Raw genomic sequence first — 20910 nt, forward strand, 5'->3', positions numbered from 1 at the left:
GGTGTACCCCTGAAAATGTGGCCTTCTGATGAAGACTGTAGAAGGATCCCGTGCTTGCAGATGGATGGGCACCACGTGTGGTATGTGGGTCTGTGGGGTTTAAGATCTTAAACCTTGGGGAAATACCTCTTTAACTGGAAGCAATGACTGAAGTACAAGCCAGATAGGCTGGAGCACCTCAGGAGCAGGGCTGGCTTTGTCCTGACCCCAGTTTTGACTTTCTTTCAACCCACGTTTCTAGTGTTACCCATTAGTTGCTTCTAGCAGTGCCAGCGCACCTTGCTGCAGTGACTGCTGGCGTTCCGTTTGCTTAACATTGCCTCTTGATGGTCCCTGCCATTCAGTTAGAAAACTGTCCCAGGCCAGCTGCAGAGAGCAGCTCCAACGGGTGCGGTGCTGAGTGAGCTCATCCTTTGAGGTTTGTGAGTCCCACCTTTGTGTCCTTCCAAGCCCAAAGGCTGTGGCTGCCATGCTTGGCTGCTGCACTGCTTTGAAACAAAGCAGCTGAGCTGAGTGCCCCGGTGCACGGCGTCCTGCAAGCACCTCGTATCTGTGTGCTCGGACCGGCTGCTTCAGAGGGGGCTCTGGCTGTGAGGTGGTTGCTTTTATCGCTCCAGCACTGACTGATGCTAGGAAGACTGGAGTGGGTGGGAGGGTTGTGCTGCGGCCAGGTTTGGCCCTCCCTGCTCCATCCCAGTGCCTCTGCGGGCAGATCCCAGTAAGAAACGCCCCTGTGGCATCCGCAGGCCTTCCCTGCAGCCATAACCGCTACGGCCGACCCAAACGCGGCCTGGCCCAACTGCAGCCCCAACCGGCGCGGCCTCCCCGGGGGGTTCCGTGAGGGCTCTGTGGCTGTCGGGCTCCGTGTGCCTGCCCAGCGCCTGGGTGCTGCCAGCAGAGCTGCTGGGAGCTGTAGTCTGCATCAGGTCCTGGCAGACTACACTTCCCAGCAGGCAGTGAGGGAACGGAAAGGAACGGCTGGGCCTTCCCGAGCCGGGGCGGGGGGGGGAGCTGGGGCCGGTGGGTGTCCGGGGTGATGTGGGCGGCCATTACGGTGCTCCGGGGGTGGGATGGTGTGGGCCGGAGTGTGGGGCTGCGGGGAGAGGAGCAGTGTGGGCACAGCTGTGGGATGCTGCAGGTCGGGTGGGCTGTGTGTGCTGCGGTGATGGGAGGTGGGGAGGTCCACGGTGGGTCTTGGGCTGAAAGCTGGGGGCTTCCCTTCGTCCTGCTCACACAGAGGGCAGGCTGCTTTGTTTTCTGCTTGGTTGGGCCAAGCGGGACAGGCCGGGCCTCATTTGGGATCCCCGGGTGCTGCGGATCCGGAGCGTGGGGGGTTGTTTTGCAGAGCAGCTCTGCGGTGCCAGTGGGACATTCCCTGTACGAACTGCTTCAGGAGCTCAACACCATCTGGGGTTTGTTTTTGTGGGTTTTTGTCTTTTAAACTCCGATCTGAGCCTTTTCCGAGTGGCTCAGAGAAGTCCGAGCAGCCTGGGGACAGTCTGCAAGCTGTACGGGGAAACCTCTTTAACAAAGGAGCAGCATTCATTGGGGCAGTTCAATGCATTTCCCTATCCTTGCAGGTAGGAGGTTGGCGTGGATGTGAGCAATGCTGTCAGACCCCCTGAGAGGTGAAGGTGCAGCTCAGGTGAACCTATAAACAAACTCACCCTGAGCAAAGGAACGCGGGCTTTCTGCAATGGTGAGTGTGATGCAGCACAACGCAGGCCTGGGAAATCCAATATTACGACTGTGGCACATCTGTGTGGTGGCAGAATAGGTCATGGGACTGGAGCCTTCTTCCCAGCTGGTGGTCAGGAGGGGCTGTGCACGATGGGGGTCCCCAAGGTTGTAATTCCCTCACATTTCATGAGCCATTTCTCAAACAGCACGAGAGGGGGAGGGCTTCGCTACCGCTCAGTGTGTGGGGAAAGCCCAGGTCAGATCTTCAGCTCATAACAAGGAAATTTGCCTTTCTTCTTAGGCTACGAAATCCAAGAGCAGTGTGAGAGGTACGTACACCTACGTGCTTTCCTCCCTCCATCCACACATGCTTTGATCTGTTAGGAACAGAGCAGATGGGGCTCACCAGTCAAGCAGCACTCCTGGCTGCTGAAATCATAATTCATGCTCCTTGTCCGAAAGCTGCTGTTGGGTGTATTCTGCTCTTTCTTGGGGATGTTTCCAAATCCAGGGGAGAACATACACATTTATTTCAGTTCTTCCCCACAGCTGCTCCAGAGATCCTTGTGAAGAGGCTTTTTGCAGCTCTGGATACTATAGCAGTGCTTTTGGGGTTGCCCAAGGGCCCTTAGGTACTGCGGGGAGAGAGCTCACAGATTAAGGGCTGCTTGTGGCCAGCGACCGAGTGGGGAGAAGAAATACCATTTCTGGCTAAATGAAGCTAAACCATGCATCCATCACTGAGTCAAGTCCTGGTCCTGGCAGTTCTCTCTAGACTGGCAAGGGAGGGCCGTACACTGATGATGATTGAGATCAAACCTTTATTCTGGGGGGTTTCAAAGGAGCAAGGCCTACTGAAATGGGAAGCTTTTTTACATCTGTTTTGGTGATCCCACCTGCATCAGCTCCTTTAATTTGTCTTGTTCTAGGCTCCATTGATGACGTGCTGGATGACCTCCTGGGATATGATGGTAAAATACACCTTCATTGCAGCTGGAAGGGCAGCATCCTCACACTCTGTTACTCTCCTCCTGGGAGCGGGGGGAGCAGGTGCAAGAGCCATTGCTCTCCAAGAGGGCTCCAGTTGTGAGAAGGGATGAAACAGGGAGCAGAGCTGAGAACATGGTTTCTCAGGGTCCATTGAACAGGGTTGGACATTGGCTTGGGGAGACAGAACGAAGTTCATCTCCAGTTAAAACATTTTTGGCCCATGAGGAGACAGCAAATTCCCCCTTGGCATGCTTAGGTCAGGAAATATGCCTATGTCTATCATCCTAATCTCTGTCTTGTTTCCAGATGAAGGCCCTGCTAAGTCTTCTCAGCCAGCTGGTGTCAGCAGTGGGAGAGCCCGGGGCAGCAGCTTGCAGGCCAGCAAGAAGTGAGTTCCTTTGGCACGCAGCCTCTCTGTGCTCCCCATGTCCTTCTGGCCTGCACCAACCCTCGCCCCTCCACCTTTCCCCCCTGCCCCGATAGAAACTGTGTGAAGAGAATTATCTGTGATCCCTTTGGAAATTGGGAACCCAGAGCCTGAAGCTTTTCCAGAAAGATTTGGGTGCCCCCCAGCTCTATACGTCTTCTGTACATTTTATAACAGCTGCTTGCCTGAATATAGCAGTCCCAGCACGGATGTCTTTATTGCTAGTGTTCTTTTTAGCCTCGTTTTCCCCAGCTCACATGTGGTGCTGCTAACCCCAAGGCTTGTGTCACAGGTCATTTCTGGAGGATGATTTCTTTAGCAAGCTCCCTGCAGAGGACATGGAAGCTGCAGAGGTGAGTCTGATGTTTCGAGAGAGAGCCAGGCTGTCCTGAGGGCTGGGGCTGAGTGGGGCCAAGCTTTCCCCTGGCATCACTCCATCCAGGACTGCGGTGGGATGTCGGGGAGGGACCTTGAAGTTTGGCTGATGCCCTCTCTGGCATCACTGTGGAGTAAAGAAGATGGGATGGGGGAGTGGGTAGATGATGGGAGAAGAGCTTCTAAATGCAGCCCAGCCTTCTTCCTGGCTGAAGTTCAGATAAAGTATCACAGGAGGGACCCTTGCCCAAAGCAACAGACTGGGTGTTCCTGATGATTCTGCAAGGGACAGCAGGATCTAAGCAAAGGAATCAAGGCACAGGGGGTTTCCAGTAAGGAAGGCATCAGGGGGAATTGAACATGTAGCTTCATGGAATGAAGAGAATCAGGGCCCTGAGTGCTGGAGCAGTTTACTTAGGGGTGTAGTAGATGCACGTGGTCTACATTTGCATCTGGGTTTTGAACTCCAGGCTGCTACTTCTGGGATGAGGAGCTTGCGAAGTTTGTCTATCTGATCTCTCCTCTCTTTGGCATGCAGGGATCCAGTATCTCCGATGCAGACCCACAAGCTGTGCTGCAAACCCTGAAGGTAAGTTCACAAGTACTCATCGTCTCAGCCCCATATATCACAGCCTCCAGCCCCAGCCTTCAGCCCATCTCACCAAGGCCTGCCCCTCACTGTGATCTGGCAAGTGGCAGCTCTGCTGCCTGGCACAGAGTCTGACTGGGGAAACAGAGAGAAGGAACTCCATGAGAGCAGAGATCTGCAAACACATCCCTGCAGGCATTCAAGGCCAGGCTGGATGTGGCTCTGGGCAGCCTGGTCTGCTGGTTGGCAACTCTGCACATAGCAGAGGTTGGAACTGGATGAGCACTGTGGTCCTTTGCAACCCAGGCCATTCTGTGGTCCTATGATATGAAACACCCCTTTTGGATAGGCAGTGTTGTACCAAGGAAACAGCAGCACTGGGGCATTAGCATCACTCACTCAGCTCCCACCCTCATCCTATTGCTTTCCAGGAAATGGATGACATGGAAGCTGATCTTCTGGGAATGTCAAAACCCAGTTCTGGGCTGGGAAAGGCAGCCACGAAAGGCCCAGGGAAATTTAGCACCTCAGAAGGAGCAGTAAAAACTTCAGGGAAGATGCCAGCTCCTGAGAAAGGTAAAAAGGAAATTCTGCTCCTCTTTCCACAGCCTGATTGTGAACAAGCATGGGGTGTTTGCATACCAAATTCCTTTACCTGGTCACTTGTTCTGCATGGAAGGAGAGCCAGAGGGGTTGTGATAAATGTATACCATTTCCCAGCATGTCCTGCTCTTCTCAAGGCCCTTCTCCCCTTTCCTGCTTGCAAGGCAGCTCCTCCAGAGAGATTCCCACTCCATAGAGGTGCTTAAGGGGGAACGCTGCAAGAAAAGCAGCTGGAGTGGCACAGGGGCACCTCTGTCTGCCATGCTCTGAGTGAGCTGTGGCCTCTGTTTCTAGGAGAATCTGCGCCTGAGATGGATAAGAAACCACTCTCATCCCCACCCACTTCCCGACAGTACAGGAAATTTAACTTTGAAGGTAGGTTCTCCCTTCTCTTCCACATGCAGATGCCTGGCAGCAGCTGAGGACTCTGCCTTTGCTCTTAGCTGAGGCCTGGGGGGTACTGGGCATAGTGCAGAATCGTTCTGAATCATGTTGGGCTTATTGTTTTTTGTTTGTTTTGTTATTGCTGTTGGTATTGCCATTATTATCATCATCCTTTCCTGTCCCTATGGGGTAAAATTCCTAGATGTAGATGATCCTTTGGCTGGGCTTTTATCTGAAGAGGAGCAGGATGCTCCCAGGAAGCCATCTCCAAAAGGCAGTGAAAGAAGACCAGAGAGGAAAACAGAACTGGGCAAAGAGAAAGGTAAGCAGGGATGCTCAGTGCACCCATTTCATATTAAACAAATTGGCAGCTTGGATGGGTTTGTGCGAGTTCCAAAGCAATAAATTGCAAGCTGCCTGGTTCCACCTCATATGAATCATTATGGTCATTTATAGAGCAACTTCATGATGGGGTTAATTGTAACGCAGCTCACTGAGTGCCTGATATTTCCACTGGGCCACAGGTTACAGCACTGACCCTTCATTTCTGGGAGTGGAAGCTCAGGTCTTACCTTTGACCTCATCCAGCCTGTTTCATGCCTTGCCAAATGACAGCAGGTTTACTGGGTGAGGGTTGAGGTGGCTGAGAGCACCATCAGCCCAGGCCAAAGCCCAGTCAGGGCATTTCCAAGTTGAATCCAGCTGCACAGGGGCTGTGCTTAGGCACTGAACCTCATGTTACTGCAGTAGGGATGTTAAAGGACTGCGTAGTCCCTGCACCCCAGTAGATCTGCTCTGCTGCAGAGATGGACACAGCAGCTGGTGGCTTAGGGCAAGACCTAAGGCTGCAGTGGGGAATCTTTTACAGGGGGCAGGAATTACCTGATACAGAACCTGCAAAGGCAAAAATCTGGTGTTAAACAGAGCTGGAAACCCCATGTTACAAAACTCAGCAATGCCCCATCAGTCGCTCTGTCACTTGCTGTGGGGTTTGGTTGCTGAGAAGCACTATTTCAAAATGACTTTGAGACAGAAGAACAGACGGGGCTGCTCTGATCTCTTGTTCCTTGGGGTAAGATAGGGTAGGATAGGGTAGGATAGGGTAGGATAGAGTAGGATAGGGTAGGATAGGGTAGGATAGGATAGGATAGGATAGGATAGGATAGGATAGGATAGGATAGGATAGGATAGGATAACAAAGCCTTGATCAAATCTTCTGCTTCTGTGATCCTATCCACAGATCCACTCCCACCCCAGACACCCCTACACACTACAGCCCCAGCCCGGCGCAGGGAGGAGCTCACGTTTGAAGATGATGATGATGACCTGATGGATGTGCTGGGATTTGGTGATGGCCAAAAAGGAGACCAGAAGCATGGAAAGAAGGCGGAAGAGTAAGGCATTCCTGGGCAATGAAAGGGGAATGGCAGTAAAGCAGGGGATTGCTTGTGCATGAGGTGATGCCACCATGCTGGGGGTTGCCGGAGGATTTCGACACTTCTGCCCTTGGATCCCAGAGCAGCCTCATTTTGCAGAGAGGAGACAGAACACCCTGACAAGGCTGTGTGTCTGGGGATGGCCCTGCCTCTTGGAGAAACCCATCTCCTGCTCTGTCCCCAGCAGGGAGGAGGTGCGTCCGGCCCGCTCCAAGCTGGATGAGTTACTGGGACGAGGCTCCGTCGCCAAAATCCTGGAACGGCCAGGTGCAGGAGAGCACAGAGAGTTCAAACTGGATAAGAAGTACCAAAAACAGCCAGGTGAGTGCAGCCAGGGATGCTGGGAAGGTGATGGCGTTGGCTCAAGAGAGCGAGATGGATATCTAAATGCTCTTACAGGGGGAATACGAGATGGATATCTAAATGCTCTTACAGGGGGAATACGAGATGGATATCTAAATGCTCTTACAGGGAAAATACCTTCTTTGCAATGGTGAGCAGGGTTGCTAATGAGCTCCCCGTCAGCCCTGCGGGGAAGGTGGCTAAAGCAAAGTGTTATACTGTGGCCTGGAGGCAAGCTGGGAGCGTTTGCACAATTATTGCAGCTCAGCTGATGGTTGGTAATTTACTGAGTAACTCAATCGCCTTGGAACACAGGCTGGTTTCCAGCAAAGATGCTTCTCCCAGCCACAGTGAGGAGTTGCATTGCTCGCAGGTTCCCAATGGAGGTGTTTCCAACTGTGACTTCCCAGAGGCAGCGATGCCGGTGGGAAATGCAGGGGAGGAGAAGGAGGGCTGGTGTGTTAGCAGCCGCTGCTCCTCTGGGTGCTGACTCAAAGTTGCTTGTCTGAACAGAGAAGGAAGAGGGTTGGGACGAGGAGGATTTTGTCTTTGGAGCTTACCAGCCCACGGTGGCCACCACACCTGAGGGCCGTCCCTCCAGGAGGCAGTCTGTGAGGTACTGTGCTGTGTGTGACTGTAGCTCCATCCACTGACCACGCAGGCAGAGTTCCCTGCTCACCCTCACAGGCAGGCATGCAACTCCCTCTCCTTGCAGCAGGTTTTCAGCTGAGAACAGCAGTGAACCGAAACCAGACCCACACTCCAAACCTCCTCCTGCAGCCAGCCAGAGCCCTGCACGGGGCAGCAGGGCTGGGGGTGACTGGCTGGGCCTGAAGGATGAGGATTTTTTGGATTCAGAGCCTCCGTCTCCAGCTAAGACCAGTCCTGTGGTGAGCTCCCAGCAGCTCCTGGCTAAAGAACAAGCAACGTCCAAACCCAACCAACTGGAAGAGGATAACTGGCTGAGTGCTGCCTTGTCCCGCAAGAAAGCCCAAGCTCAGGTGAAGGCTCAGGAGAGGAGTGCTGTGCCCCTGGAGACCACAGGCAAAGGGCTGGATCCCAGCCCTGCTGTCAGGTAAGGACATGACTGATGGCTCCTGTTTGCTCTGCATGTAGCAGCTCCAGCAGGGCCTCTCAGGAAGCCTTGGCTCGGTGTTTAGGAATTCATTTTAAGCACTATCTTTCTCATCTCAGACTGGGGTAGCAGTGCAGGACTTTCTCCTGCCGATCCAGCCCACAGTCCCTCACACCCTTGGGCCTTCTTCCAGTTGTGTCCAAGATTTCACACGTTACCCTGGATCATGCAAAGCTGTCCTGAATCAGTGCATCCCCAGGGGCTCTCCCTTTTTCATGCCCAAATGTCCCCTTCCTTTTCCTTCCTCTTAATTTCAGGCAAACCTCTTCCAGTTTGTGTTTGTATGGACACAGACTTGTGCCATTCAGGTGGGACTGTGAGGCAAAGTGCTGACAAACAAATATGTTTTGGATAGGGATGTGTTAGTTGCAGCTGATGCTGCCCAGGGGAAGTGATGGATGCAGTGAGGTGGAATACAGATGGTAGAGTTTTGGGATTCCTTTGCAGCCAGAAGGCTGAATCCTGCCACAGCTCAGAGGCTCGGAGGTTCAGAGGCTTTCATTCATGTGGTATTGAGGGAAAGGATCTCGTCTTTCATTGTCTCCTTGGCTTTACCACATGTGATGCTCTTTGCTTGCAGCCAGCCAGCCACCTCCACAGGAGCAGCAGCACAGGCAGCTGCCCTGCAGGACAAGGCAGCAAGTGCAGACAGCTCTGGGTAAGGCTTCCTTCTCATTTCAGACGTCCTCTGTGGGAGAGGTGTCCTGCAGAAAGCAGCTGTGTGGGTGGGACTGGGGAATGGGGAGAGCCAGTAGCCAACGCTGGTCAGTTTGGTCTGGGACTCTATAACAGAGAGGGAAGGCAGCTCTGTAGGAGCACCTCTAAACTTAAGACGTGCCAGGCAGGGTAATGTCCTTGCATCTCACCATGAGCTGTGACACTGCTGTGTCTCAGCATGCTTTGTCTCATGTGTGTCTCTGCCCATGCAGGCACCCAGTCCCCTGGCTCGGCACTGTGACACAAACTTCAGCTCACCCACCGGAGCCTGCAAAGAGGGATCCCCTGAGAGATGTCAGCCCCAGCGGTGTGTTTCACATGATGGGTCGGTTTGGGTAGCAGCATGGCCCACTTTGAGTAGCTTGGCTGATTCTGTGTCCCTATGGCCAGCTGCTGGAGCAGAGCAGGAGCCTTTCTGCTCTGTGTGGGAGACCCGGACCCTCATCCTTCTGGAAGGGGACGATTCCCACTGCTGTATCTGAATGATGAATTCATTGAACTTTCAGACCCTGCAGCGTCATCTCCAGCAGAGCAAGGGATGCAGGGCCCTGCCCCACTTGCTCAGGTACGTCTGCTGGGACCATGCCTGGAGGTGCAGGATCAGAGGGGTCGTTGGGCCCTCCCCAGTGTCAAGCTTTACCTCCCTGAGAGCATCCGTGTCTCTGCAGGTTACCATGCCCAGCACACCCCTCCAGGCTGCCTCGCAGCTGCAGGTGAAGCACGTGATGTCACTCAGAAGCTGATGGCAAAGCCACTGATACTAAATCTTGATCTTCTCTCTTCTTTTCCCACAGGCTGAATCCCCACCTCTGGGCTCAGTGCATGAGAGGAGGCCGGGAGCTCCCACAGCCCAGCCCTACGAGGATGCAACAAGCTATCGGGCAGCGCTGCTCAGTGCCCAGGCCCGTGTGGCAGAGCTGGAGAGCCAGGTGAGCCCCGTTTTTGCCTGCTGGATGAGGGACTACAAGTTACTCAGTGGGAGGAGAAGAACCGTATCTTCTCCAAATAGCATCAGGATGATAAGGGAGAGGAGAAACCTCCCAGTCCAGGAATGCCTGCTGCCACCAGGTGCTGCTATGGGAGCTCTGTCCTTAGGGCAGCACAGAGACATACTTTGCACGTCCAACAGGTCCGCATGCTGGAGCTGGAGCGGACACAGCACAAATTGTTGCTGGAGAGCCTTCAGCAGAGGCACCAGGAGGACCTGGATCTTCTCGAGAGCGCACACAGGTACAGGGCTCTCACCCACCTTACCCCTGTATCACATCCTTGCCTATAGCCCTTTCCTCCTTCCATGGGTGGGACTGCAAGAAAGCTTTCCAAATCCATCCCCGGGGTGGGTAGGCACAAAGCCATGTTGATGCTGACCCACTGGGGATTCACGGGTGAGCCAAAGTGAGGATCTAGTCTCACCAACGCTGTCCCACTGTTGATAGGAGGGGGACCGGTGCCATTGCTGGCACGTCCTCAACCAGAACACCTTACTGGGCAGCAGTGGGAGAGTTCAGGGCTCAGTCTGCAGAAAGTGCCTCGTGCCTCAGTTTCCCCATGCACGCTGTAACACTGATCTCCTTGCTAGGTCCCCATATGCACTTTGGATGGAGAATGCCAGGTAATGCCATGAAAGCAGTACTTATTTGCTGTTTCTGGGCAGGAGCCGGGTGAAGGTGGTGGAGGAGACTTATGGGCAGAGGGAGGAGAGGCTGCGGCGGGAGAAGGAGCAGCTGGAGGCTCAGCTGCTGTCACAGAGCCAGGATGCAGAGCGGGCCAGGGCAGATCTGGTGGCGCAGCATAAGCAGCGTGTGGCCACACTGGAGCAGCAGAGCGCCCAGGAGCTGGAGCGGCTGCGAGAGCTGCAGAGGTGAGCATAGCATGCATGTCTTGTCTCCTCCACCCTGGGAAGGGAACCAGGAAATGGTTTGTGGACACAGGAAAAGGAAAAACTGGGCTCCAGAAGCACTGCATTGTGGTGGATTTGGGAATGAGATTGGCTTTGCAGGTCGGCAGAGCAAGGCCTGGCTGTAAACATCATTTCATAGTGAACGCATTGTATTTTGAAAGAAGTGCCAAATGTTTTATGTCCCCCAAATACCTTTTATTCAGGTCCCCGTGTCACTGATATCCACATAGCCATAACCAATGAGAAATCACAGTTTTTGGCAAAGAAACCCATCACCCTCCAATGTAGCCCACCCCAGATGCGAATGCTATCAGTGGCATGCCACAGCTCAACCCCACAACCAAGCTTCTTTCACAACACCCATCCCAGGGAGCACCGGCTCACACCATCCCCTAATGGGCTCCTTCCTCTGTGCCCTGCAGGTCATCTGTCCAGGAGATGCTCAAAGACCACGAAGAGCAGCTCCAGCGGCTGAAGCGGCTGAAAGACCAGGAGATCGATGCAGTGACCAGCGCCACTTCACACACCAGGTACCGACAGACAGCCCACTGTGTTCCCTGCCCTGCAGCAACCAGCCTTGGGTCAGGAACCAGCCGCAGATGCCCCTCTCCATGGCAGTGATATGCAGCACGTCCCACAGGGGTGACCTATCCCCTTGCTCTTGTCTGCAGGTCTCTGAATGGTGTCATCGAGCAGATGGAAAGGTTCTCCAGTGACCTGCACAGCCTCTCGCACAAGGTGGAGGCCACACACCACACCACCTCCCAGGAGCTGGCCATGGGAGCCCGGCAGCGGGATGAGCAGCTCAAGGGTACGTCTGCCCTTCACCTGCTGACAGGGCTGTAGGGACCCTGCAACCAGAAAACAAGGAGATCCAGCCAGAGGCCAGGAGCCCAGACTGACAAAACTCTGTCTACTGTGGTCATTGGATTCCTCGGTGCCTCCCCATTACAAAACAGTGTCCTGGGGACACGCAGAAGATGATGAGCACAAAATCACACTGGTTCTTTTTTTATTGTTGTTGTTAATATGGTGAATATAGAGGGAGCTTCCGACCCCAGCATGATGAAGGATGCTGGGGAGGGTGGTTGGTGGTGCACTCAAGGTGGTGTGGGTTGAGTGTGCAGAACCCTGGAGTTCACAGCCCTGCTGCTGCCTTTCCCCAGTGCTCCAGGACAGGCTGTCACAGCAGCAGAGGGACATGGAAGAGGAGAGGAGCCGACTCCAGGAGGTGATTGCCAAAATGGAGGCCAGGCTAAGTGAGCAGACTCGGCTGCTGGAGCAGGTGAGTGCACAGTCCGTCCTCTGTCTGGGTCAGCCCTCTGGGGATGGGAAAGGTAATGTCTCCCCATTGGAGATCCCTGATTTGGAGCTTGTGAATGGTGTTTGTTTCTCCCCTGTGCCTGGACCAGGAGCGTTGGAGGGTGACGGCAGAGCAATCCAAAGTGGAGTCCCTGCAGCGCTCCCTGGAGGAGCAGCGTCGACTCATGACCCAGCAGCTCTCCATGGAGCGGGCCGAACTGGAGAGGGCAAAGGTGAGGTGGGACGGACATCTCCAGGTGCCTTTCATATCTCATGAGTCTGTCTAGGGCTGCACTGCGGTGTATGGTGGGTGAAAAACTGAATTCTGGGCTACGGCATCCCTCATCTCCCCTCTGTCCTCTGCCTGCTCAATCCCACACCTTGCGGTGCAGTGACTCACAATGACACCAACTATCTGGCACTGAGGTGCAAAAGCCTGGTGTGTGCTTGCATGATGGATGTCTGTTCCCAAAGAGCATGGGGCCAGAGCTCTCTATGCAGGATTCACACTAGGCAACCGACTTGGCCAGCCTGTAGGTGGGGTTTAGTGGCAGGGTTTTAGATGTAGATGGGGTTTTAGGTGGCCTAAAGGAGAAAATCCTATGGCTGGAATACTTAGCACTGTCTGTCTCCCTCTTATGGTGTTCTCCAGAGTGCTTTGCTGGAGGAGCAGAAGTCAGTGATGCAGAAGTGCTCAGAGGAGCGCCGGAAGCTGGCCGTTGAATGGGCTGAATTTCACACCCAGCAGCAGCTTAGCAAGGAGCGGATGGAGCGCGACATAGACCGAGCCCTGCAGTTGGACTCCCAAAGGGAGGGCACCATCATGAGCCTGGCCAAGGTATGGCAGCAGAACCCCTTCCTGTAGCATCTGTCACTGCCTGGCAGGCAGCAGGGATCCCCATGATCCTACACCTGTATGGACACGGGGGGAGGTTCTGAGCTGGCTTCGGGTGTTTAGGATGGAGTCATCACACTGTGTCTGGTGGTGAGAACTGGGGTCTTCCCAGGGCAGCTCCTGCCAGCCAGTTTTAGGTGTTGACTTAGTTTGACATCAGTCACATCAGTCCTCTCCCCTTTGCCCACAAGGAGTTTGAGCAGCACAACCTCCTCTGTTATAAGCATATGAAGTCAGATGAAAGGAAACACCCATGACAGGTTAAACAAAGCCTCACCATGACACGAGGATTTATCTAGAGTCAGTTCTGCTCCCTCCTGGGGCAGTTCAGAAGGGATGTGGCACAGACGGTGCAGCAAGAGCTGCATTGTTAAGGTCTAACAGAGTGGTAATGTGTGTGTATGTCTGTACAATCACAGCTCTGCTGGGCCCTGGTCCCCAAGAGTGGATGGATGAGGGCACTGCTTGGTGTTGGTCTGCACCACAGACCTGGTGCACAGCAGGAATTCAGTGGGGCAGATGACTCCCATCACTTGGGAAGACAGGAGATAGTGTCCAGGACAAGGCCAGTAACACATTTATTGCACCCATGTCCATCCTAGGAGCAAGCAGAGCTGAAGGTACGGAGCCGCGAGCTGAAGGTCAAGGAGGAGCAGCTGGCGAGGGACAGATTGCTGCTGGATGAGGCCTGGCATGAGCTAAGGCTGGAGAAGGAGAAGGTGAAAGGGGCTACACTGCGCATCCGGCAGCAGGAGGAGGAGATCAAGAACATGAGCAAGGTAGGTGGAGCATTTGTGCTGTGGTTCACTGCTGCACACAGACTGGCAGCAAAGCTGGGATGTCACATCCCTCCTGAGGCCATCCTGGTCCTGCCCTGGAAGGAAAACAAGGAGATGCACAAAGGCACTCTGTCCCAGGGCAGTGAGAGTCCCTGCCCCCTCCTCCCCATCCTCTGCCTTGCAGCTCTCTGCACAGAAGTATGAGGAAGGGGAACGAGCCCTGCAGGATGCATGTAGGATAGAGTCTGAGCACCAGGCCAGGCTGCAGGTCATGCAGCAGCACCTGGAGCAGCTCAAGCAGCAAGAACAGCACCTGCAACAGGTAACGTCCCCTCACCCTCCCTTCTTAGCCTGGGGCTACCATGCCAAGGATCTGAACCTTTGCCAATGAACTCTCCCTTTCTCCTCGGGATGGGGCAGGAGAGGTTGAGCATGGCTCACCAGAGGAGACAGCTTGAACAACTGCACAAGAAGCTGCCTAATAACCCCACGCTGCTGCTGACCACAGACCAGGACCTGAGTGCTTCCACCAAGGGCCTCTCCAGCACGCTGAGTAAGGCCTTCTGCACACTGCTGGTGGAACGGGGCGTGCTGGGGAGCTCTTGCACTTTTAATTCACTCCTCAGAAATACTGGGATACTTCTGGGGCCCGTTTTAGCTTTTTATATACAGTACAAGCATCAGATCTGACTTGGTGTTGGCTGCCCCATGCTCTTAAGGAGTTCTGTTGAGCTCTGTGAGCCAGGGCAATGCCAAGAAGGGGAGCACAGGGAGATACAGGTGGGCTAAAGCCCATTTGCTCTGGGAGGCTGGGGAGGACCCCACTGAGGAAGCAAAAAAAGGGATACTCTTTTGCCCCCATCTGCCTTCCTGTAGCAGCATTGGGACTGCACACTTGTGCTCTCATTGCAGGTTTTCCACCTCCCATCAGGACATTGCCTGGGCACAGGAGTGTGGGCACGACTGCCTCAATGGAGCTCTACGCCAAACTGCTGGTGCTGAAGCACAGGGCTCAGCAGGTGAGTGGGACTGGGAGGGGCTTTGAGGCAGCAGGCTGGGAGCAGGGCAGGGTGTAGCTCTGAGCATCCTCTCTTCTCAGGACCGCAGTTTCCTGGAGGATGAGCAGCTCTTCTTGGAGACCCTAAAGAAGGCGTCCTGCAACACTTCACCTCTGTCAGTGTGAGGAGCCATCCCCACTCCCCCCTCGAGCTGTGTGTGCATCGAGTGCTGGGCTGTGCAGATGGGGGGATGTGGAGGGGGGGGGGAGAACAAGTAATAAATAATGTCTGTTTAAAGAAGCCGTCCTTCTTTTCTTTAAAAACTCTTGAGCATTCGCAGTGTGAAGTCCTTCCCCCGTGGCTCTGAAGCGTGTCAGGTCTTCATCGCTCAGGGGCACTGCTGATGTTTTCTTTTTTTGGCTTCACTTTTGGCATCGAGGTCACTTAAGTAATCTAAACGGGGAAAGAGGGATGGAGATGTAATTGGGGACGAGAGGGAGAGCCCGACCCTGCGGGGACGTGGGGACGTTTCTAGACAGGCGCGGCGGGGGCAGCCCCAGCGCTATGGCGGCGGGGGCCTTTTTAGGCAGGCACAGAGCAGGGCGGCCCTGTTGCTATGGCAGCGGGGGCCTTTCGGGCCAGGCCCTGAGCGGCGCAGTTCCCGTTGCTGTGGTAACGGGGGCCTTCCGCTGGAGGCGGCGCGCATGATGGCGGCGCCCTTGCTGAGCGCGGCGCTGCGCGGCGCCTGGAGCGGGCGGGCTTTCGGCACCGCGGGTGAGATGGGGCCGGGGCTGGGCCCGGGATCCCTGCGGGAGGCTGCTTGGGGCCGTGTGGTGGGGCACCTCTCGGGAAGGGCTGATGTGAGGCAGGTCCGGGATGCGGGGGAGCCCGCGGCCTTTCCGCTCCTCGCTCCGCCTCGGGCGCCGCGTAGCTCATTCCGTCCCGTAGTGAAGGCTCTCTCCGTTTCCAGCTGCTCTCCGCAAACGGGCGGCCCCTCTGGGCCCGATGCCGAACGAGGATATCGATGTCAGCAATTTGGAAACGCTGGAAAAATACCGCAGTTTCACTCGGTACTTCAAACTGGCGGAGAAGGAGAGCAGGAAGCCGCGGTGGTGGAAAACGTACCGGCAGTACACGAACCCCGAGCCAGGTAGTGCGGGAAGGGCCGGGCCTCGCCCTGTCCCTGAAGGTCAGAGCTGCTGGCTGATGTTGCAGTGGCTTTACTGTAAGGTTTGGTCTGTGAACAGCTGATGAAGTGTTTTGGCACAAGGTCGATCTTTCTGCAGAGCACAGACTTTTTCAGAAAGGCCATGGAATCAGATTAGTTTGGGTCAGAAGGGACCTCACAGCCACCCCAGAGCTATCCCTGCCGTGGGCATCATGGCCTCGGGCACATCCAGGGATGGGGCACCCACAGCTCTGGGCAGTGCCACAGCCTCACTGTCCTCTGGGTAAAGAATTTCTTTTTCACATCTTATCTAAATCTCTCCTCTATTAATTTAAAAGCACTCCCCCTTGTGCTGTCATTATCAGAGCACGCAAAAAGTCTGACAACTGTTTCCTAGGAGAGGAGACTGGCCAGGACCTTCCAAGAGATAGAATGGAGTAAAGCAGGGATTTCTTAAAGCACTTACAGTATCCAAGAAAGACCTGAAAACAGACCTTTTAGACCACTTGCAGTTTGGTTTGTGTGCTGAGCAGCCCCAGGGCCAGACCTGCTTGCCAGATGGCAAACGTTTAGAGCTGAGGATGGAGCCAGCTTGGGGAGGAGGGAGCAGAAGTATGGAGGTGGTGGAATCAAGTAGCTGATGGCTGGAGGTCTGCTTCTCTTTCCCACACTTTCTAAATCTATCGCAGCTTGTGTTTTGGGGGGAGCATTCAGACTTTTCACGTGTGATTTTATTACCCCTCTCTAAAGAGCCGAAGACTGACATCAGCCTGCCGCGTGATAAGGTGCTGAGGGTGAGAGAACTCAAGGAAAGGAAAAGAATCCTGAAGCAGAACCACCAGAACACCGAGATGGAGAGAGCAGCACGGCTCCGGACTGGTGTGTGCCCCACCAGCCCCCATCCCAGCCATTCCCTCTCCCCAGCAGCTCCTGCAGCGTTTCTCTCTCTCCACAGCACTGATCCCTCTCGATGAGGTCAGAGCAGAATGGGAGAAGACCAGCGGCCCTTTCCACAAGCAGCGCCTGGCAGAGCACTATGGGATATTTCGTGACTTGTTCCAGGGGGCCACCTTCACCCCCTGGGTTAGCTTGAGGGTGGGATACAACCAGGAAGATGAGCACCTGGTGCCAGTCTACTCCGGGAACATAGTGACTCCATCAGAGGTGTGTGAGGGGTGTCAGGAGCTTCCCATGGGAAGGCTCTGTCTTTTTGTCAGACTCCTCTGATTGGTGGTGTCTGTTCTGGGAGCTTTCTCTTACAAAAGTATTTCCTCTGGTGAAAGAGATATGTTTCTCGGATGTGATAAGGACAGAAGTTTGCAGCAGGATCGTTGCCTGTTGGCAGGCTCTTATCCCTCTTGGGGCTCTCTGGATGGAACTGTGTTACTGTGTCATGACCATGCCCGTGACAAATTCACATTCTTTGCATTACAGTTAGACGTGATGTCAATGGAAGTTGGTGTTCAAGTGGTTTCTGTTGTCTTTTATTTAGGCTTCCAATCCCCCTGAAGTGTCATATGAGGCAGATAAAGACTCTCTCTGGACTTTGTTGCTCACAAATCCAGGTGAGTTCTTAGAAACATGTTTAACTATGTTGTTTCATTCTGCTTTTGGTTTCCTTTTTCTTTTGGCTGCATCAGAGACATGATAGCTGCTAAGTAGGGGCTGTCCCCTAAGCTCCAGGTACAGAAAACAGCTTCAAAGCCTGTATCTGGAAAGGAACTACAGTTTCTCTACTTTGAGGGCAGCTGTGTATTCTAAGTGTGTTTCTGTCACTTGTGAGACAGTAAGTGGATATTTGCAGAACTCTGAGTGTTTGTTTATTCAGTGGATTGCACATACAGGATATTTTGTAACATCCTAAGATCTAGCAGTAGAGAGATGGGGCAGTGATGCAACGTGACTTACGTCAGAGTATTGAGTGAGCAGTTTGCTGACTCCAGTCACTTGTTTACCTCCAGACAGTCCTCTAGCTTGGCAATCCACGCTGTTCACCCTGGGAAACCAAGGCACAGTGTGGTGAAGCAACTGACCCAATGTCATCTTGAAGTGACATCTAAAAAGTTCCTTGCTCCTTGTTTTGAGCTCAGTCCTATAACAGATTATTTTTCTGCTATGTAAAGAACACTGGAAAGTTTTGAGCTGCCCCCACCCTTGGAGTAGGTTCTGGTCGTTCTCATGTTGTGGTTGAGGCAAACACTGAGTTGTCACTGAGGCCTGTTTCTCCCTTGTGTGCATTTACAGATGGACATTTAAGAGACACTGATTCGGAGTACCTCCACTGGCTGGTGTGAGTATTGCACATTATTGCTATGGGGTGCAGGTTGGCTGTAAGCTTTTGTTAAGACAGTTCCATAGCTTTCCCTGCTTTTCTTGCCATTAGCTTCTTTACCCCCCTGGTTTTGGTCCTGCTGAAGATACAGTAGCTCCAAATGTTGCTACTGCTTGGTATTCAAATCACTGAGTTTGGTTGTTCTTCCAGTGAAATCAGCTTCTACTATTTGTTGACACGTCAAACAATGCAGAAGTCAAATCCAAGCATAGTTTAGAGTGACCCACAGTCCTGTATGGAACTATTGGTCACAACGGAAGGGAATGAATGGATATTTAGTGAAAGAAATTTGTTTGTGTTCAGGACAAACATTCCAGGCAATGACATCAAGTCGGGCAAGGAGATATGCCATTACTTGCCCCCCTTCCCTGCCATGGGAACCGGCTACCATCGCTTCATCTTCCTGCTCTTCAAGCAAGACCGCTCCATAGATTTCAGTGAGGATGTCCGGCCGATGCCGTGGTGAGTCAGGCTTTCTCTAGGCAGTTTCATGCTTCCTTTGGCTTAGCAGCTGTTGCTTGCTATTACAACAAGCCTAGTACTGCTGTAGCAGGGTAATTCTTTTCAATCTGTGGGGATGTTCCAGGCAGCCTTGGGTCTGTGTGTTGCTTGAAACCACGACCCCAGCCCTGCACTGTTGAGTCCTGTTACTGTGAAGCAGGCTGTTAGGAGACTGATTTGCCCTGCCTAGGGAGAAGCTGTGTGCAGAGCTGGAGAAGCTGGGAGATGTTCTTTTGGTGGCTGCCTTTTGTGCTATAGACTGGGATGACGTGGGGAAGTTGTTGCTTAGCCAGGTGCTGTAGGAAAAAATGGTTCAACCTCAGTTCTTGTGCTTGTGTCTTGTTTCCAGCTACAGCCTCAAGATGCGAACCTTTAGCACGTTTGACTTCTACAGAAAGCATGAGGATGACATGACCCCAGCAGGGCTGGCATTTTTCCAGTGCCAGTGGGACAGCTCTGTTACTTGGATCTTCCACCAGCTGCTCAGTAAGAAATGCACTGTGGGCCCACTCGTGGGTTGGGACGTGCCCCCGTGTGTCACACACAGCCTCAGTGTGCAAGCTGTAAGCTCTTGCTTGGTCCTGGCTGCCATCGAGGCACTTGTCTAAGATCTCTTACAGCACAGACATGGTGCTTACTGAGCTGTCTTCCACCACACTGACAGCAGTCTGAGGGCTCTAAAAGGCCATTTTGAGTAAGCTTTTTAAAATAACGTGAAGAAGAGCTTCAGCAGAGTGTGCTTGACCAGCCCTGGCCTCATGTGCATGTGGGGGAAGGATGAGGTTTGGATCTGAGTGGTGTTGTTAACGTTCTCCATTGTCCCTTTGCAGATATGAGAGAGCCTGTGTTTGAATTCGTGCGGCCGCCCGTTTACCATCCTCCGCAGTTAAAATTCCCACGCCAACAGCCTCTGAGATACCTGGACAGATACCGAGACACTGAGGAGCCCACCTATGGCATTTACTAGGGCCCTGGTGTCCTCCTTTTGCTCTGGTGTCCATTGCAGTGCAGGTCCAGCAGATGAGGCTGCCGGCTTCCCTGCCTTCGTGGGCAGTCGGGAGCGTTCTGCACCTCTAGGGGGAGAGACAACAAAACCTCAGCCTCTTGGCTCTGAGTTCCACTTTGCTGGCTCCACTGGAAAGCATGCAGCTGAGGGCAACAGGCATCCAGTGTTGGCAGCTGTGTGGGGAAAAAGGCTGTTTTAGAGCACGTTCATGGATGAAAACTAATCCATGTCCAGGCTGAAATCCCGCTACTGGTTCTGTAGCAGAGCTGATGAGTAGTGGCAGCAGGACAGAGTCCACCAGAGATGCCCTGCCTCGGTCCTCTGGAAGGATCACCGTTCTCCTTTCACCTGCCTAAGAAACAAACAAACCAGGCCAACCTGTGTCTCCGTCCCTTTTCTGTGCTGCAGTTCAGGGCTATGCCAGCTTTCATTTCTGCAGTCCTTTTAAAGAGATGAATCAGATTAAATACGCTCTGAGTGATGTTGGTCATGCTGGCTTGTCCTTATTGGGAAGAGCTTGGTATACCAGCCAGATGGTACAGAGCTGGGGGAGCTCAGTGGAGAAATGCAGCTCTTCTGGTCTGGATCTCCTTCTCCTCTTGGGCATTGTAAGGAGGGAAGAGCACAACTACACAGGTGATGAAGATGTACAAGGTCAGCATTGGTGAAGCTGGGTTCTAACAGCTGCTGAAGCATGTGAACATCAGTCTCCTTCCCCTCGCTCCCTGCACAGCCTGTGCCTGATGTGGATGGATGGATCACAGGCAGAGCTGGCAGGGCTGGGGCAGACCCTGGCACTACTGCAGCCCATGCTTTCTGCTCTGCTTTGCAGCAACTTCAATGCAGTCTCTCATGTTCTAAATAACTCCCCAGGCACCTCCTACGACCCTGCAGCCAGCAAAGGAGCTTGCATGGAAATGCCCACTTGCTGCCATTGCTCGGCACCATTACCTGTAGGGTGCTCTGCTGCTGCCCTGATGGGTGTTCCAGCCTGATCCCAGCAGGGATGAATTAGGTGCTGGGGTGACTGCAGTGGGAGTGCTGGTGTTGAGTTCCAGCAGAAAATGCCATGTTCTGCTCCTCTCTGAGCTTTTAATATTTGATCAGAATTTGCAGATTCAGCCCAAAGAAACGTTTTGGGGGCTGAAGCTATGCTGTGACATGCAGCAAGTTGTGACAGAGCTCATGTCACCTCGCTAGGGTGGTGTCCAAGCTTGCCCCATGGCACATGGAGGTGCTTGTCACTCCTGTGAGCCCTGGCTGCAGCAGGTGAGCACAAAGCCACAGCACACGAGGAGGTTGCAGAGCTGTTACAGCTTAGCTCCAGCCTGCAAATATTTTGCAAGCCAGT

The 20910-nt window shown here is 53.6% G+C and overlaps 2 protein-coding genes across 34 annotated transcripts in view; both read left to right on the top strand.

Annotated features, from left to right (window-relative positions):
• Nucleotides 1-14849, top strand: part of FBF1 (Fas binding factor 1) — a 16661-nt gene extending 1812 nt beyond the window's left edge. Inside the window, exons 2-32 of one of the 33 annotated variants that reach the window (XM_046902067.1) lie at nucleotides 1-80; nucleotides 1581-1699; nucleotides 1982-2009; nucleotides 2610-2651; nucleotides 2977-3058; nucleotides 3390-3450; nucleotides 4011-4061; nucleotides 4493-4637; nucleotides 4959-5039; nucleotides 5251-5370; nucleotides 6289-6442; nucleotides 6669-6805; nucleotides 7340-7442; nucleotides 7518-7901; nucleotides 8542-8619; nucleotides 8891-9003; nucleotides 9185-9243; nucleotides 9347-9391; nucleotides 9473-9607; nucleotides 9808-9908; nucleotides 10333-10539; nucleotides 11001-11108; nucleotides 11250-11389; nucleotides 11745-11863; nucleotides 11991-12113; nucleotides 12533-12718; nucleotides 13378-13554; nucleotides 13739-13876; nucleotides 13975-14107; nucleotides 14467-14573; nucleotides 14654-14849. In XM_046902067.1, the coding sequence (XP_046758023.1) occupies nucleotides 1697-1699; nucleotides 1982-2009; nucleotides 2610-2651; nucleotides 2977-3058; nucleotides 3390-3450; nucleotides 4011-4061; nucleotides 4493-4637; nucleotides 4959-5039; nucleotides 5251-5370; nucleotides 6289-6442; nucleotides 6669-6805; nucleotides 7340-7442; nucleotides 7518-7901; nucleotides 8542-8619; nucleotides 8891-9003; nucleotides 9185-9243; nucleotides 9347-9391; nucleotides 9473-9607; nucleotides 9808-9908; nucleotides 10333-10539; nucleotides 11001-11108; nucleotides 11250-11389; nucleotides 11745-11863; nucleotides 11991-12113; nucleotides 12533-12718; nucleotides 13378-13554; nucleotides 13739-13876; nucleotides 13975-14107; nucleotides 14467-14573; nucleotides 14654-14737 (3444 nt within the window). In that variant the 5' untranslated portion in view covers nucleotides 1-80; nucleotides 1581-1696 and the 3' untranslated portion in view covers nucleotides 14738-14849. Of the gene's footprint in view, nucleotides 81-818; nucleotides 927-951; nucleotides 1413-1580; nucleotides 1700-1981; nucleotides 2010-2609; nucleotides 2652-2976; nucleotides 3059-3389; nucleotides 3451-4010; nucleotides 4062-4492; nucleotides 4638-4958; nucleotides 5040-5250; nucleotides 5371-6288; nucleotides 6443-6668; nucleotides 6806-7339; nucleotides 7443-7517; nucleotides 7902-8541; nucleotides 8620-8890; nucleotides 9004-9184; nucleotides 9244-9346; nucleotides 9392-9472; nucleotides 9608-9807; nucleotides 9909-10332; nucleotides 10540-11000; nucleotides 11109-11249; nucleotides 11390-11744; nucleotides 11864-11990; nucleotides 12114-12532; nucleotides 12719-13377; nucleotides 13555-13738; nucleotides 13877-13974; nucleotides 14108-14466; nucleotides 14574-14653 lie in introns of those variants that run through there. The other 32 variants (XM_025141621.3, XM_015295181.3, XM_040649587.2 and 29 more) reach the window with 32 other exon arrangements.
• A 380-nt stretch (nucleotides 14850-15229) lies between these two features.
• Nucleotides 15230-20040, top strand: MRPL38 (mitochondrial ribosomal protein L38). Its single transcript, NM_001114629.2, has 9 exons — nucleotides 15230-15326; nucleotides 15523-15702; nucleotides 16471-16599; nucleotides 16676-16884; nucleotides 17213-17285; nucleotides 17965-18010; nucleotides 18356-18514; nucleotides 18903-19039; nucleotides 19384-20040. Exons 1-9 carry the CDS (start codon nucleotides 15260-15262, stop codon nucleotides 19518-19520), a joined length of 1137 nt encoding a protein of 378 aa, NP_001108101.2. The 5' UTR covers nucleotides 15230-15259; the 3' UTR covers nucleotides 19521-20040.
• The last annotated feature ends 870 nt before the right edge of the window (nucleotides 20041-20910 follow it).

The sequence above is a fragment of the Gallus gallus genome, chromosome 18 (genome assembly GCF_016699485.2).
Source record: "Gallus gallus isolate bGalGal1 chromosome 18, bGalGal1.mat.broiler.GRCg7b, whole genome shotgun sequence".
Lineage (NCBI taxonomy): Eukaryota > Metazoa > Chordata > Aves > Galliformes > Phasianidae > Gallus > Gallus gallus.